At 44.2% G+C, this 17,125-nt stretch overlaps 1 protein-coding gene across 2 annotated transcripts in view; it reads right to left on the reverse strand.

The window, feature by feature from the left end:
* Window positions 1-17,125, reverse strand: part of ECPAS (Ecm29 proteasome adaptor and scaffold) — a 790,558-nt gene that overhangs the window by 146,708 nt on the left and 626,725 nt on the right. For both annotated transcript variants that reach the window (XM_069240017.1, XM_069240008.1), the window contains exons 39-40: window positions 17,018-17,109; window positions 16,861-16,927 (exon numbers count right to left, since the gene is read on the reverse strand). In XM_069240017.1, coding sequence (XP_069096118.1) covers window positions 16,861-16,927; window positions 17,018-17,109 — 159 coding nt within the window. The remainder of the gene's footprint in view (window positions 1-16,860; window positions 16,928-17,017; window positions 17,110-17,125) is intronic.

The raw sequence follows: 17,125 nt of genomic DNA on the forward strand, positions 1-17,125 counted from the left end.
GCTTATGACTATCATGGAAATACCCCTACGAGAGAACTGGAGTTACAGGTAAGAAACCATTCCTTCTCTCGTAGGGGATTTCCATGTATAGTCATAAGCACGGAATAGACTAGCAAGCCCATCCCCATTATTGCGGTGGAGTAGACAGAATAATACTGAAAACAAGAATCATGCAAATAGATTCTTGAGCGAGGCCTGTCCAACCTGCGCACCCGCCCTAGCATCTGTATCAAGGCAGTAATGCTGTGTAAAGGTATGGACCGATTTCCAAGTGGCCGCCTTGCATATCTCTGCCAAAGGGATATTTCTCATTAAGGCCGCAGTAGCTGCCTTCCCTCTAGTAGAATGGGCTTTTGGCCTGCAATCAAGAGATTTATTCGCTAACTGATAACACAACACTATACATGAAACAATCCATCTGGATAAAGATTGTTTAGACGTGCCCAACCCTGTTCTAACTGGGCCATAGTTAACAAAGAGCTGCTGTGATTTACGCAAGCATTTTGTTCTGTCCAAGTAAAACTTCAAAACCTTCTTTACGTCCAGAGAATGCAGGGTTCTCTCGGCAGGGGTAGTTGGATTTGGAAAGAAAGTTGGCAATGAAATGGTTTGATTCACATGAAAGTCTGAAACGACTTTTGGTAAAAAATTTGGATGCGTCCTCATCACTACTTTCACCGAATGAAAAACCGTGTAGGGTTCTTGAGCGCAAAGGGCCTGGATCTCACTGACCCTACGCGCTGATGTGATTGCAACCAGAAAAGCAGTCTTCCACGTAAGATGCTGAAGTGATGCTTTATGTATTGGCTCAAACGGAGGCAGCATCAGACGCGAGAGGACAATATTCAGTTCCCATGGAGGAGATGGTCTCCTAATGGGAGGGAAGACCTTTTTCAAGCCCTCCAGGAAGTCCTTGATAATTGGAATCCTAAAGAAGGAGGGTTGAGAGGGGTTCTTTCTATATGCCGTTAGAGCAGCTAGGTGTACTTTTATTGATGACAATTGTAATCCAGATTTTGCCAAACTTAACAAGTATGGCAGGATAGTTTCCTCTCCGCAGGATATTGGGTCAATGTTGTTGTCCAAGCACCACACACAGAATCTTTTCCACTTGCATGCATAAGCTGACCTTGTGGAAGGGCGCTTTGCTTCCCTTAGGATTTCCATGCAGTCCTGAGGTAGGTTCAAGTATCCATATTGCACTAACTCAGGAGCCATGCTGCCAAACTCAACAATGAGAGGTTGGGATGAGATATCTGCCCTCAGAACTTCGTGAGGAGGTCCGGGCGATGAGGCAGCCTGATGTGTGGTTTGAGTGACCGGTGAAGGAGGTCTGGAAATCACCATTGGCGTGGCCATTCTGGGGCAATTAGAATCATCTTCGTATGAGCATTGGAGAGCTTCTGGAGGACTGCTGGTATCAGGGGAAGCGGTGGAAAGGCGTAAAGAAATGCTCCTGACCAGCTTATCCACAGGGCATTCACCAGCGTCCCTGGATGGTAATATCTGGAGGCAAAGTTTTGGCATTTTTTGTTTTCTGGGGTTGCGAATAGGTCTATAGAGGGGTACCCCATATTGCAAAAATGGAACGGACGTCGTCGTCGTGTAATACCCATTTGTGGTTCTCGTCCATTATGCAGCTGAGGGCATCCGCATGAACATTTTGTATGCCCGGAAGGTGAGTTGCCACTAACGACAGGTTCCTGGCTAGAAGCCAATGCCAGACTGTTTGAGCCTCTCTCGATAATATCCTGGACCTGGTGCCTCCTTGTTTGTTTACGTAATACATGGTGGCCACGTTGTCCGTCTGGAGGAGGAGAGTTTCTGTCTTCAGAGACGGTAGGAAGGCCTTGAGCGCAAGATGGACTGCGCGAAGTTCCAAGAGGTTGATATGATACAGGCTCTCTCTCTGTGACCACTTGCCTTGGACTCGAAGGTGACCCATATGCGCTCCCCATCCGAGCAGCGATGCGTCTGTTACAATGGTTTGAGCTGGAGGCTGTTGTTGGAAAGGAATCCCCACCAAGAGATTGTTGGGTGAACACCACCACTTGAGGGATTGCAAGGCGTGGGGAGAAAGAAGGACTCTGCTCTCCCAATCGTCCATCAGTTGGCACCATTGATCCTCCAGGCACTCCTGTAAGGGTCTCATATGGAGGCGAGCATTGGGCATTGAGCAGGTGGATGCAAGACGTGGATGCAAGACGCCATCGAGCCCAGTAGAGAGGATATTGCCCTTGCAGTGGTCTGTGGTGTTCTCTCTCTGATGGTATTTTTGGAGAATCGATAACCGCCGTTCCTCCGAAGGAAACACCTTTCCTTGATTGGTATCTATAATGGCCCCTAAGTAATGCAGCCTCTGAACAGGTGTTGCTGTGGACTTGAGAAGATTGACTTGAAGACCCAGGCTCTGGAGAAGCTGCTGAGACCAGTTGAAATGTTGTTGAGCCTCTAGATAGGTGGAGACCTTTATGAGCCAATCGTCTAGATAGGGGTAGACGAATATTCGATGCTTCCTCAAATGGGCGGCCACCACTGCCATGCATTTGGAAAAGGTTCTCGGTGCTGATTTGAGGCCGAAGGGTAGAACCGCAAATTGGTAATGACTTTTGCTGACGATGAACCTTAGAAATTTTCGATGTTTCTTGCTCACCGGTATGTGAAAATAAGCGTTGCGAAGGTCTATCGCGCAGAGCCAGTCGCCCTGACGAAGTTGAGGGTAAATTTGGTGCAAGGATAGCATCCTGAATTTTTCTCTGCGAATCCACTTGTTTGCCATCCTTAGGTCTAGAATGGGACAAAACTCTTCTTTGTCCTTCTTTGGAACCAGAAAATACCTTGAGTAAATCACCTTTCCGCATTGGTTGATCGGGACGGGCTCTATTGCTCTGTTTTGTAATAGGGTTGCTACTTCTAATTGAAGAGCTTCGAGGTGGTGGCTGACTGGTTTGGGTGGAACAGATGGAGGAGGTCTGATGAATCTGAGAGCGTAACCATCCCGCACAATATTCAATACCCAGGCGTCTGATGTGATGCGTAGCCACTCGTCCAGATGATTTGAGATACTTCCCCCTACCGGAGTGGGTAACGGAGGAGGGGGAAGCGAAGATTCAGGGCTTAGACGCGGGAGCCTGGCGAGTTGTCTGGGTTTGCGGTGTGGAACGACCTCTTGTCGACTTTCGCTGTGTCGAGAAGGTTCTCTGATGCTGCTGTTGCTGCTGGGGTCGTGAAGCCATCCACTGTGGCGTCTGATACCTGTGAGTGAACAGCCTTCGTTGGTAGGGACGGAATACTTTTCGCTGTTCCCTTGGACGTTCAATGCCTACCGCTTTTAAAGTGTCTAGTTCAGATTTCATTCTCGACATCTCGTCATCGGCATGAGAGCCCAACAAAGTGGAGCCTGAGAATGGTAAATTTTGAATTCTCTGCTGTGCCTCTGGTTTGAGAGATGTCAAGCGCAACCAAACGTGTCGTCTTAAGGCTTCTCCATGAGCGTAGTTATGTGCTGAAAGCACGAAGAGTCAGCAGCAGCACTTATCACCTGGTTGGAGACCATGGCACCTTCACCCACGATCTCCAAGAAATCTTCTCTTTTGTCTTTAGGTAGATGCCCCGCAATCTGTAGCATAGAGTCCCAAAGAGCACGATCATATCTACCTAATAAAGCAGTAGCACTGGCTGCTTTCATTGTAATGGCTGCGGTAGAGCATACTTTGCGGCCTGCGGCATCGATCTTTCTGCTCTCCTTGTCCGGAGGCGAGGAGGAAGACGGAGATGTAGAGTGTAACTTCTTTGCCGCTACTATAACCACCGAATCCGGCACTGGGTCCGACCTTAGGAATAGAGGGTCTTGCTCCAGTGGGCGATACTTTTTTATAAGCCTGGAAGGAGCAGTCTTTGTTGTGGCCGGTGTCAGAAAAATATCCATTGCCGGTTCAAGAAGACCCGGGACCAGTGAAAGTAAAGGTCTTGAGGATGTTCTCTGGTGTAAAGTCTTGAAAATCACTGAGGTCGTTGGAGTGGGTACCGGCAGCGGGATGTTTAGTTTGGTAGCCCGCGTACTAGGACCTCTTGGAAGGTGTTCACGTCATCTATGGGGGACACTCTCGGAGATGGTGAGTCCGACAGAGTTGGAGAGTAATCCCGTGTGGAAGAAGAAGAATGTCTATGACGTGAATGTGAAGATCTTTGAACTGATTCATGTCGATGGTGTTGAGAGGAAGAAGAGCGTCTCGAGGAATGCCGGGAATGTCTTGTGGATTCCGCTGGAGTCACCGGAACGGACTCTGAGGGAGGAGCCGGAGGAGGAGCTGTAGGTACCACAGGTGTCTGCGGCAAAGGTGACTGCTGAGGAGACGGCTGAGGAGAAGTTGGAAGAAGAATGAGCGAGGCCGAGGATACCGAAGTGGTATAAACCCTTCTAGGCCTCTTTGACTGTCTCCTTGACGTCGACACACTCCTCAACGTCGAAGTACGGTGACGGTGGATGCCTCTCGACGTTGATTCGCCTCTTCGCTGAGATCCTCTCGACTGTGACCTTCCTCGACGTCGGTGGGATGACAGCAACCGTCTTCGCCGGCGAGCACTTTCTCTCGACGTCGATCGTCGTGTCGACGGCGACCCGGACCAAGACCTTCTTGACGGCGGAGACCTATCTCGTTTATGAGCAGGTCTGGCAGATGTTCCAGAGGAAACAGGGGCAGCCCTGGTAGAAGACTGACCTTCTCCTCGCTCTGTGGCAGATTGACCACTTCTTCTCCTGTCCTCTCTTGCCTGAAGTCGAATTTTCTCCCTATCGCGAAGAGTTCTTCTGGAGAAAGTTCTACAGATGTCACAGGAGTCAGGTTTGTGACTGGATGGTAGGCAAATTATACAGACCTGGTGTGGGTCTGTTTTAGCCTTTTTTCTGCCACAAGAAGGACATTTATCAAAAAGGGAAGGCATTCTAAAATAAAAAAAAACTTAAATTTCTGTCAGAACTTGACAGGATATGCTAGCAAATGTTCACTCAAGATAAAAGACGTCGAGTGAAATTGAAATTCAAAAGATTTTAATTGAATTTTCTGTCAAAAAAGCTTTGTGAGGTAGAGCTCAATGCTTCAGGGTCCTGTCAGAAGGAGCCGGAAAAAAGAACTGAGGCAACTGCCTTTTGCTGTGCATGATAGGATACAGGAAGACTTTGTTTTTCTTAAAGGCACAGCTCTATTTACATCCTGTATAATGGCAGCCTATGGGCTACACTGCCCTGCATTGTTTTTACTCTCTTTTGGAAGTGTAAATAAAGTTTGAGAATGTATTTTTTATTACATTTCTGGAATAAATGTAATTTTGAAAATGTATTTACACCACAGCTATCGTTTTTCTCCAACAATTTGGTCTGTGTAGCTCTTCACATAGGCTGCACACTGTTATTCTTAAGTGTTTTTTTACAGGCTTTTTTAAAAAAGGGCTGGTATCTGCACTTAAGAATACATTTCAGATCAGTGCTCCGGGGTCCCCGCAGGCGTGCGGAACTATTCAGTGCTTATGACTATACATGGAAATCCCCTACGAGAGAAAAATAAGTCACTCCTCAAACTATGTTTGACAAACCCATTTTCGATTATATTACCATCACCAAATAAGAAGCCATCTCATCATTCATCCACGGAAAATCATTCTTCACACCACCTGTTAAGACTTCCTTGTCAATGAGACCTTTGCTTATGACAACCCCAATTCCAATGTCCACATCATCTTCGTTAAAGACCTTTGTTATTCCACTTTCCTCATTGACAGAAAAAATCATAGTTAACAATCAAGATTACCCTTGCCTTTTCTTCAACATAGATTGCCATGGAAACATCAAAAATTATGTTGCCGGCCCACTCATCATGTAGCCAGGTGTCTCTAGCTCTGCTTCTGAAGATCCTTGTCACTGATGTAGAAGGAGAAGGGGGTGATGAGGAACCTTACTGTGGTAACTTTGGACCAGCCTACAGCCCGGCTGTCTTGAATGTCAAATGCCAAGATGATGATGATGATGATAACCTTGACCTCAGTGATCAATAGTCACCAAAAGAATAAGCTGGACTGTCTTTTTACTATTGAGACAATGAGGATCATAGATGAAGATACCGCCACCCACACTATGGCTTGCACTATGTCAAGTATTTGGAGGATGACTACCATGATGATTGAAATAATGAGCCACCTATAATGCAAGTCTAGGTGAATCTGATGCGTGGCCTTCATTTCATTACATACAAAGCGTCATGGATGCCACAAGCTCCGGCACAGAAGACACAACAACCTGTACCACCTCTACTGATAGGTATGACTTCAAACACTATAGCAGCCTCCAACTCCACCTCCCCAGCAACCACCACCTCAGGTACCACCTCTTACTTTGCCACCAAATGTCAGGGTAATGACCCAGATGCTGAGCAAGGTGAGATCTCTGACCATAATTCTCCTGCTGAAGGACAGGAATAGGACAATTATGTTGCACATATAGAGAAAATACAGAGCCTCCATTGGTGTATTCCCAGCTAGATGATACTGCTGGATTCCATGTTTCAATTGAAAGGGGTTATTCTTTCATTGGCCTTTCAGAAGGTCTGTTTCCTGTATGACTTTATGGATCCATCTAAGATGCATCCTACAGTGGACCATAACTGGATGGAGCAAAAGGGAAATGAAGACTCCAGTCTCTGTTTCAACTACTGTGCCCAGGCTTGGTAAAGGGGATAGATCATTTTTGAATCCTTAGGAATGTTTTGAGTGGCCACACAAAAGCAGTTTCGGTTGTTGCCCAGTGTGCCCAGAGGTGGTCCTGGAATCACTCCTGTCTACGTGCAGCTCTGCCTGATCAGGAAGGCCAGAATATGGATGTGTTTGAAAAACATGTTTCATCATTCAAAATCACTTCAATCCGTACTGCAAATTCCCTTGCCACGCTCAGACATTACAATTGGTAGATGTTGAATTACAAGCCTCTTATTAATTAGCAAAAAGAACAGGTAGGAAGCCAAGACTATTCTCTGGGAAGGAGAAAGGGTGCTTGTGGCTATCCATGATGCTTTTACTGTGTTTTAGAGGAGAGAATTTGTCAACTATCTGGTGTTCTATGACACCAGAACTGGTTTTCTTGCACCTCTTCATGTTTAGCAGAAATAAGCTGCATTCTTTATTTGAATATCCGGATCCAGTCTGACGCCTAGAGGAAATTTTAAGGTAAGAAATCTGCAACTAGAAGTCTATCAACTGTGTCCTACAATGAAGAGTCCCTTTTTCAAATGCCACGTTGATGAGGCTCTCCAACATATTTAGACAGACACAGGAACAGTGAGGTCTTAGGCATCTTACAGGTTCATCTGCGGCAACCTTTTCATGAGGTACTTGGATGTGGAAGAAAGTTCTTTTGTCCGTGCTACAAACCATATCAGCAGCAGCTACTAGCTCAACAGTTTATAACCCCATAACCTGCCCCAAAAGCCTAGAAGCTCTAGCTGACAATAACAGTCTTAGTCCACCCAGCTCAAGAAATGTGGTGGAGGACATTCCTAATCCCATGACTCTAGATCACAATTATCCTCGGATGGCACCTGCTACTCTCCTCCCACCCAGGTAAGTAGTGGGAGGCTCGCTGCCTAACTCAAGGACTGGTCCCAGATCACTTCCAAAGCTTGAGTTCTAGACCAAATTCATGGCAGTATACCCTAGAATTCACTGAAAACAATGTCCCCACCACGAAGAAGCAGGAGAACCATCAGCACAGTTCACAGCTTAAGGTAGAGATCCTTTCAATGTTATGAAAGTGTGCCCTCAAACCCATAATCAAATCTCTGTGAAACTTTATTTCCTTGTTAAGAAGAAAACCAAAGAGTGGTGAAGGATCTTAGAATTTACAGTCTTTAAACAAATATCCCAACTGGTAATTGTTCCGGACGGTCACCCTTCAGGATATTCTCTCACTTCTACAAATGGAGGAACAAATATTGCTGGATGTGTAAGATGTATATTTGCCTATCACTATGCACACCAAAAACCTTACAAGTAGCTGGACCCCATTTTGAATTCTGCCCTTCGGTCCCCAAACCATTCCCCCCATCTTTACAAATTGTATACCCCTATGGCAAACATCTTTGATGTTGAGGACCTTAAGCCTTCCATTACCTAGATGACTGGCTCATAAAAGGTGAAATCACAGTCGAAGGCGGCAGCCTCCACCACCCCTTGCCTGCCAATCGCTCAAAGATTAGGATTGGCTTTGAAACCTATGAAGCCTACTCTACATTCTTTGTCTGCAAAACACAGATCTTTCCAGCATGCTAGGAAGGCATCTGTCCATTTCTGCAAGTCCCTGCTGGGGATGGATGATGTCCACATGCACTCCTTTGATGCTTAACTGACGTCTACATACTCTAAAAGAAGAGCTAGATGCATAAGGGATGCACTACCAAGGCCACTTCAGACAAGGTGTATATAACGGCTCATGTCAAAACATATATGAGGTGATAAACCAACAACAACAACAGTGCTCCAGGTCTTTCAGTCATGTCACAGCTGCTCAGCTTTATGATGACACCTTCCTGAAGGTTAAGGAGCACACATTCAGGAGCTCCCAGTAAGGGCACTGCGTATCCAAGTGGACCCATTCCTGCATATCAATGAACTGGCACTAAGATCCACATGCAGGTGCCTCACTTTGTTTCTTCCTAGAATTCAACTGTCTAAAGATTTAATTCGGACGCCATGTCGATGATTTACAGGAACAAGCAAAGAGGAACATTCTCACAAGCTCAATCAGTTGAACTGCAGCATGTATGGACTTAGTTGACCCAGCTGAAAATTTCGCGAAGAGCAAAACAATTTCCAGAGTAGGGGAATGGCTCAAGCGGGAGCAAAACTAAGGCAACAAGAGCTGAACAAGCTATTACACCCCTAGGAAAGCCTAAACTTGTTCATTGCCAATAGACACCAAGGGCACATAACTGGGAGAGTTTTAATTACGTGGAACAAAAAGATAGCTTAAATCTTTCCATGATTTTCCTTTGTCGCATAGACAGCCAAGAACCAAGATAATTTTTTTGCCATTGGATTGGTTCCAGCATGGCCTAGTCTATACTGGTTTACTCACTCCTACAACTGTCCATTGCCACTACCACTCCTCTGAGCAAGAGCCCATTTCTTCTGTCTGTGCTGTCACAGACACCAGGTACTTCGTCCACATCAGTCTTCTCTCCACGGGACAGCCTAGCTCAAGAGAAAAAGTTCATCAGTCTCTGCACCCCAGATCAGTTCAGGAAGATACTCATTCAGGTTATAGCGTTGTCTACCAAAAGAACTTACAAAGTCAATTTAAAAGGCTTACCAGTTGTTTCTGTATCTACTGCAACTAGTGTAAGCAGGGTTCAAATGTATTTCTGCAGAAATTACCCTCACAGTGATCTCCACAGAGTACCATTCTGATTTCACACTATATCTGTCAGGTGCAGAGGCCTCCAGTACAGTGAGACCTGAACACAGTATTATCACAATTGATGAGGAGTGTGTTCATACTCAAACACAGGATAGACATTAAATACCCCTGTGTAAAAATGGCTTTACTTCTAGCCAAAGCATCAACTAGAAAAATAAGTGAGCAGCAAACTTTCACAATTAAAGAGTCATCCTCAAAATTAATCAAGGACAAATGTCAGTTTGTAAACTGTTATTTCATACTGAAAGTTCTATAAGACGTCCATCTGAATAACCCTGTAGTCCACATATCTCTTCTCAAATTACACAAATAACGCTAAAAAAGCACTGCACACTTTTAATGTTAGAAGGTACCTCAGATTTTACATAGCAAGGACTTGACCCTTCCATTAAGGGTAGACCCCTTTCCAAAAAAGATATTGCCAGGTAGTTATCAGACATTAAGCCACATGAATGTCAACTGCCCTTTGCCAGGAGAAATCATGGCATTCTCAATAGGTCAGGCTGACACAGCGATAGGGGCTCTGTATACTGGAGTCCCACTAACACCTGCAGGCAGTTACCTTGAGGAGTCCCCATTATTTAGTCGGGTACTACTGCCTAGACGCAGAATAAGTGAGTGAGTCTGCAGGGCATGCAGTTCTGCACAACCTTTTTCAATAAGGTGACCTCACTCCACCCCGTTCCCGTCCCTTTATTTGTCAATATTTATACTGCTTGGTATTCTGATTCAAGTAGGTGAATTCATGAAAGAACCAATCCTGGAGAAGACATTAGCTGCTAACCTGTAATTACAGGTCTCCAGTGTTTGTATTTTTCAAGGATTCAAGTGCAACCCTCCCAACCTCCCCACTGAAGCTCAGCAATTCTATATTCCTGCTCAGACACCCTGAAATAGGAACTATGGAAGAGTCAAATTTAGAGCATATCCAACTCCCTGCTGATTTCCAATGAAGTGGCTGTACTGCTGAAATGCTGAAATGCTGAAATGCTGACTGACTGTTTTTTCCTCACCTTGTAAATATTATGCACTGCCATTGTATGTAACAGAGGCATCCACTCTGACAAAGGGGAGTGATTCAAGTATGTGTATACATGAAAGATACCAATGGTAGACAACTGTAGTTACAGATAGGCAACTCATTTCTTACAGTTATACAGAATCAGGGCCCAAATCAGACATACACAAACAGTATTTGTTTGGTCATGTGTGGAAGCACAGTAAAGGTAACAGATGAAATTCAATTTCTATCAATAGCTTTTCGCTGTGTCCCTATGTTTCTTGCAAGTAGGCATGCAAGACCATAATGGGTATTTTGCTGGAATCTAAATAGCAGGCTACTTACTTTCAGTAAAATGCTTTATGATGGATGGTCCAGCTTCCACAGACTTACCTGAATTTTCATTCCAGATGCAGAATGGATCTAGCCAATATTTCATGTTATTGCACCTCACAAGTATCCAATAGCACTGGACATCATAACTGAAGCCATGAAATTTTTTTATGGAGTCAAACTTCACTCTGTAATGCATAATCTGCATCAGTGATGTCAGTTCCAAATGATTTCCGCACAGATGCCAAGGCCAGGATGTCACAGCCAGCAACACCAAATACAATTTAAAAGGTAAGAACCAATCTGACATCGGGACGGCGGAAAGGCTGTAAGAATTATGCAGGAACTGGTCTATCCATCAGAATGTTTTTTAAGCAAACATATGTGACTTGTTATTCTATTAAATGGAGGCTTTGGCACATATCTTATGCAAACAATTTTCATAGCATCTGATTAGGAGTTGGGTCAAGGATGTTTACCAGATCACACAAGAAATGATCAGAAAAACAGCCCTTCCAAAAAAGGGAAGCAGCATTTTACCAAGCAATAATGTTTCATCAAGGAAAGCAGAGATAACCAAGTAGCTATCTTACAGATTTATCTACACAGACACTCTTCATTACAATACATGGTTAGCAGTATCAAACTAACTCTAAAATACTTGGGAGGGGTGGGTGCAGTGCTGCAGAGGGTAGGGTTTGTGCCTTACCTCTGCAAATGTTTGGGGCTTCTTTATGCTAATCTTACCACTCGGGTCAGTGGGACCTTTCAACTGCTCTTCCCCATGTGCAGGGGCACCTGCTAGGGTTGTCCCTCTCCCCTCTTCTATTTGCTCTGGTAATCGAGCCACTAGCCCTTCTCATTGGTTGAGGTGCTCAGGAGCGGGTTGGTAATTGGGACTCTCAATCCTAGGGCACCCGGTGCCTGGAGATTCTCTGTTTATATGGCGAAGCCTCTGGCCTTCGAGTCAACGCCGGAGTCCATACTGGTACCAATCAAGGGAGACCCTGGCACCTGGTCCTAGTGTGCCACAATCTCACTGTGCTGCCTATCCTTCAAATACCTGGGTATTTACATTTCCAGTCTCCCAGAATTGACTTGGAACCTTAATCTGAACCCCCCCTTCACAGCTAGACTGAATAAAGATTTACAACGCTGGGGCCGCCTGACCCCGAATCCTCTAAGGCATATAGCCCTGCTTATGATGATGGTGATGACACACATCGTGTATCTTTTTTCAAAACTTCCCCCATTTGATCTTTCGGAAATTGTTTCAAACCCTGACATCGATGGTTACTACCTTTCTCTGGGCTGGGAAGCACCACGGTGTGCCCTTCGTCAATGTGCAGCATTCCCCATATGACAGGGGAATGGGAATGTCTGACCTTTACAGTTATTACCTAGCAGCACAACTCACAACACTTAATGATTGGTTTAATGAGAGATGGCTGATCCTGCCTACCAAGAGGAATTTAATCGGCTGGCCTTGAAGTGCTCTAGGGACTGCTCTATGGTTCCCCCACCTTCCCCGGTCACTCCTAGAATGAACGCAGGTGACCCTGTTGTGCTGGAGAGGGGTACTCCAGCATATTGGGAAGGACCATAAACTTAATGGGATGACCCTGCTGTGGCAAGGTAGGTGGCTCCCCCATGTAGTTGGCTTACAGGGTTTTGCGAGGTGGGACAAGATCGGCATCATTCACCTTGGGGAAGTCTGGCAGGCGAAGCCCTAATGTCCTTTCAGGTAAGGCAGGAACACTACAGGGTTTCCTGCATACAGGTCCACCAATATCTGCAGCTGCGCCACACCCTGTCAGTTCGCATCCCACAAGGCACACAAATCTCTGAGTTTAAACCTCTGGAAGCTAAACTTTTAATGAAGAGGCTGGGCAAAGGAGCCATTTCCAGGTTTTACTGCTCCCTCTTCATTAATACTTCAGATCACTTCCCTAGGTGGCGGATACGATGGGAGACATGGGTAGGAGACATCAACAAAGACAAAAGACAATTGGTGCGAAGCCAGAATAGCCCAGAGGGAAATGGTTATTTCCTCAAGCCCCTGCATGATTCAACTCAGTTATCTCCATATTGCTACCTTGACTCCCCAGCGATTACATCAAGCAGGGGGACCCTCCTGGGGCCAATGTGCATGCTGCTCCCTGGCGGAAGTGGACTTCTTCCATATGGTCTGCAACGACCTTTCCAGGGTTCTAGGGCGCCAAGTTGAAATTACCTCCTGAGTGGCCCTATTGTCGCTTGTTGGAGGAGGTCGATGGATTGAAGATGGACCAGGTCTTCATTGGGGAGGCAACATATGTCAAGGGCATGCACATGTGTATTAACATGTCAATAAATTTGTGTCTCTCAGTGTGCAAGTTACGTCCTGCTCATCTGCAGCAGAGGATTTCATTGACAGCTCTCCATGGGGGCAAACAGTTTTATTCCATGTGAATTTAGGGCTTGATTTAGAATTTGGCGGTTGGAGTGACTTTGTCACAAACATGACAGATATCCCTTCCATCATATTAAGATTCCATTATATACCATGGAAATCGTAATACAGCGGACAGGATATCCGCCAAGTTTGTGATGGAGTAACTCTTCCACCCAAACTCTAAATCCGGGCCCTAGTGTGCAGGAAGAAGCTTTAGTACTGTTGGAGGCTCTGGGGTACGAATTTGCTAATTTACATGACTGTCATATCTCTGCATCACACAACGTCTCCTACATGGCTTGTTGTCAGATCTTTTTTGTTCTTACTTGACGAGGTAGGATTGTAACCCAGGCCATTTCCAAGGTATTCTCCTTTGCTGTGCTGCAAGCACTGCAACTTCATCCTCTGACTACTTTTCAAGCCTCAGCTAACAAAGAGTTTAGAGCTTGTTGTACCGTCAACAGCATAGTTATAAGACATTTACATATTATGAAAGCTTAGTCTAAACATTCGTAGTTTAATTTATGTTTTTGAGTGAGGTCATTAAGCCCAGACAGCATGTTTCGGGTTTATGAATGCCTATTTTCACAGTTAGTGTTGAAACAGTGGCTGTGAAGGCCACCCAAACATTCAACTATTTTGGAGCACCATGTGTAAAAGCTTACCCCACTTGTTCTGCACCACTGGCATTCATCTGTTGTACCACTCATATTCTACCCTCGCCCTAGGATGTTTGGTATGTTTGACATATGAAGTTAAATTGTAAGAACTTAAAGCATGCATTCCTGGATACCTTAGCTGTATGATTTAAATGCTGTTGCCAACTGAATCAATTTTCTGCCGCTAGCTTGACACCGATCTAGCACTGACCTTATTCAGACTGGGACAGCAGTTGTGCTGCTAACAAGAGGAATATCAATTTATTTTAAATCATTAGATTTAACATCTTGTGCAATATTTTGTGTTTAAGTGGTTCTTTAACCTTGCAGCCCCATGCCTGATGTGCAATTTTAGTGATCAAGCCAAAGGACAAAAGCTGACAGTTGGATATCATATATTTGTGTTAAAGTGTCAAACATATATTTTTTGCTTCATCATGTGTGCCCTCTTCTTAAGTTGAGTTTCTATTGAACAGACCAGGTTATTTAATTTAGAAAGGTACCTTAATAGTGCCTGATTTACTTCTAACCAAATTGCTCCCTCAGCACTACTTCACCACTCAAAATAATCAAGGAGACAAGTCAGGCCGGCTTCACCAGCAACACTAAGTATTGCGAGTGGTATCAGCCTCTTCCCCAGCGTGAGACGCTGTTTCTCAGTACACAGTTATAGCACCGTTTGAAATGGGGCCACAAGGTAGTACAGTTCACAGCTGAGAATCCCCAAGTCCATTTTCTTCCAGTGTGAGATAGAAATTGCTGACTGCCAATCTACTCCTGCACATGCTCCGCATTAATTTTACCAGGAATAAACTTAAGTCCCTAAAAATGGCATGGGCATAATTTTCAAAAGAGCGATGACGCCAGAAGTGGATATCAGGAACTGCTTCCAAAATTATACCAAATTGCTAAAGGCTGAAAGGGATTTCATTATGTTACTCGATATAGCATTCGCGTCAGAATGGTAGATTTGAATCCTCAGGTACCTGAGCATGTCCTGTTGCCAGCGCACAGACACACTGGGATAGGTGCCGGTTCTCAGCCGACCTAGCCTTTAAGTGAGGGAAAAAGTATGAAGTTCCACAATTTACATTCAAGCCCAAAGCTGTGCTGAACTCCCTCAAAATTTAGAAGGTGGGTATCTAGATGGTCGAAGTGTCAGACAGTTACAACACATAGTCTACATGCAATTAAACAGAATGATACTTCCTGGCATAATTTTAACCCTTATTTGGCTCTCCCCTTCTGATAATATTTGCCAATGGTTTCTCTGCTAGTGTGAAAAGGAGTGGAGGGGGGGATTATCTTTTGCTCAGTTGGCTAGGACCCCAAGATAACTCATCCTTTTCGGACATGTGGCATTGGTTAAAAAGGGTATCCAACCAAGAATCATCAAACACCATCTGTGAACACATATTCCAACCCCAGACTATCAAAAGTTTTTTCATGTCTCAGGAGGTTGCCAGACTGCCTCCAAAAAATAGAATAGCCCTCCTATTTTTGGAGAGGTGTTCTTGCTAGGGATAAACATGCTCTGATATTGGTGTACTAGCAATAGTAACTTTCAACACTCTTTCAACCAGCTTTCTGAGTACCTTCTAGTAAGTGTCCTGCAACAAGAGAAGGCAGTTTAAAGCATTGCCCACCGTACCCCTGTTGGGTTCAGTAGCACTACTATAATCAATTCTCTTGTGGTGGGTGGGAGGGAGCCTTGTTTTTTTAACTGCTAAATATAGTTCCAGGAGAAGGTGGAGCTAATAAATCTCTATAAGATGCATGGAATTCTACCAGCAAGCTATAAGGACCAGGGTTTTTATCTTTTGCCAAATTTGAGATAGCGGACTAAACTGTATAATATGGAGAAATCTATCAATCACTGGCTGTATGATCATCAGACAAGTGATCCACTGGCTTCTCAAAAAACTTCCCTAATGATTTCTGTTATTAAGCTAAATTAACCAGAAAACATTAGTGATCTCAAAGTCTGAGAGCCAGAACCAGAAGTGTTCCTCACTATCATATTCAGAGATAGAATCTCTAGGGGAGTGTTATTCCAGAAATCACAAAAAAATAAGACAAAAACAAACAGAATTTCCACAAAACAGACCACTGAATACAGCTCCCAGAAACTTCTGATGGTCTGGTCCATTAAAGAAAACTGAAGTTTGGGTAAAGGGAACTGCTTACATAATGGATACTCTTCAAGTCTGTTCAGCATCACTCAATCTTATTTCAATACCCTCAAGTAAGAACTTCCAAGTGCTATGTTTGCATGTTCAAAAAGAGTTAATGTTTGCAAGTTCAGATCATGGGGATCAGTAGGAAACCTGTTCATAACAACTTAACAGGCTGATGGAACATTTATAACCTCCTTAAGCATCGAAATATCAAATGTGTGGTAAGTAAGGGCTCAATTTCACAAAAGACTTAGATAGGTTCTTGAATAAAACCCTAAATAAATTACATCTCGATATTCGTTTAAGATAGGTAAATACATTGAAGCCAACTAAATTATGCCAGAATATAGTATTGTTGCTTTCGAAATTACAATGAAGGCACAAAAAGGTATTGAGCAGATTTGGAACAGTCTGTTACGTCACAGACGTAACAACAAATGCACCAAGGGACAAGAATATTAAGTACCATTTTATACTGAGATGTTCTATCAACACAAACCGAAATGCAGGTTGGGACCCTCCTAGCTGAGAGAACGGTCAGTTTATAAATTACTTAAAATGCAGACATGAGTTACAGAGAAGTAATTCTACCCCATCTACAGAACTCATGTTAAAGGAATCAGTTAACTTTAATCTCAGAATCAGCAATAGAAGTGAGCTTGAGCTCATAACAAATACCCTCTTTTAGCAGCCTTTCTCCTACTCTTTTTCAAATAACAATGGCCTTCAATTGAGTTCAAGCTACAACATGAATAACCATAGAAGATTGATGACTTATTCAAAATGGGACTTACCTTCCTTCTCCATGTACCAGCCGCTAAGCTTCTGGAGCAATTTTTCAGTACTGCTATCTTTTGCAGTCTGTAATAGTAACATGTGAAACCAAAGTTCATTATTCCTTATCTATAGAGATGACATATTTAGAAACTAAGTACTGAAAAGAGGGCTCACCCGAACTAAATGTCCCATGGCAAATGCATAAGACTTCTGTACAACGTTGTTGCGGTCATTCAGTCCGCTCAGAAGAGCACCCATGAGTTTACCTGTTTGAAAGACCAT

Source organism: Pleurodeles waltl, chromosome 1_2 (assembly GCF_031143425.1).
Source record: "Pleurodeles waltl isolate 20211129_DDA chromosome 1_2, aPleWal1.hap1.20221129, whole genome shotgun sequence".
Classification (NCBI taxonomy): domain Eukaryota; kingdom Metazoa; phylum Chordata; class Amphibia; order Caudata; family Salamandridae; genus Pleurodeles; species Pleurodeles waltl.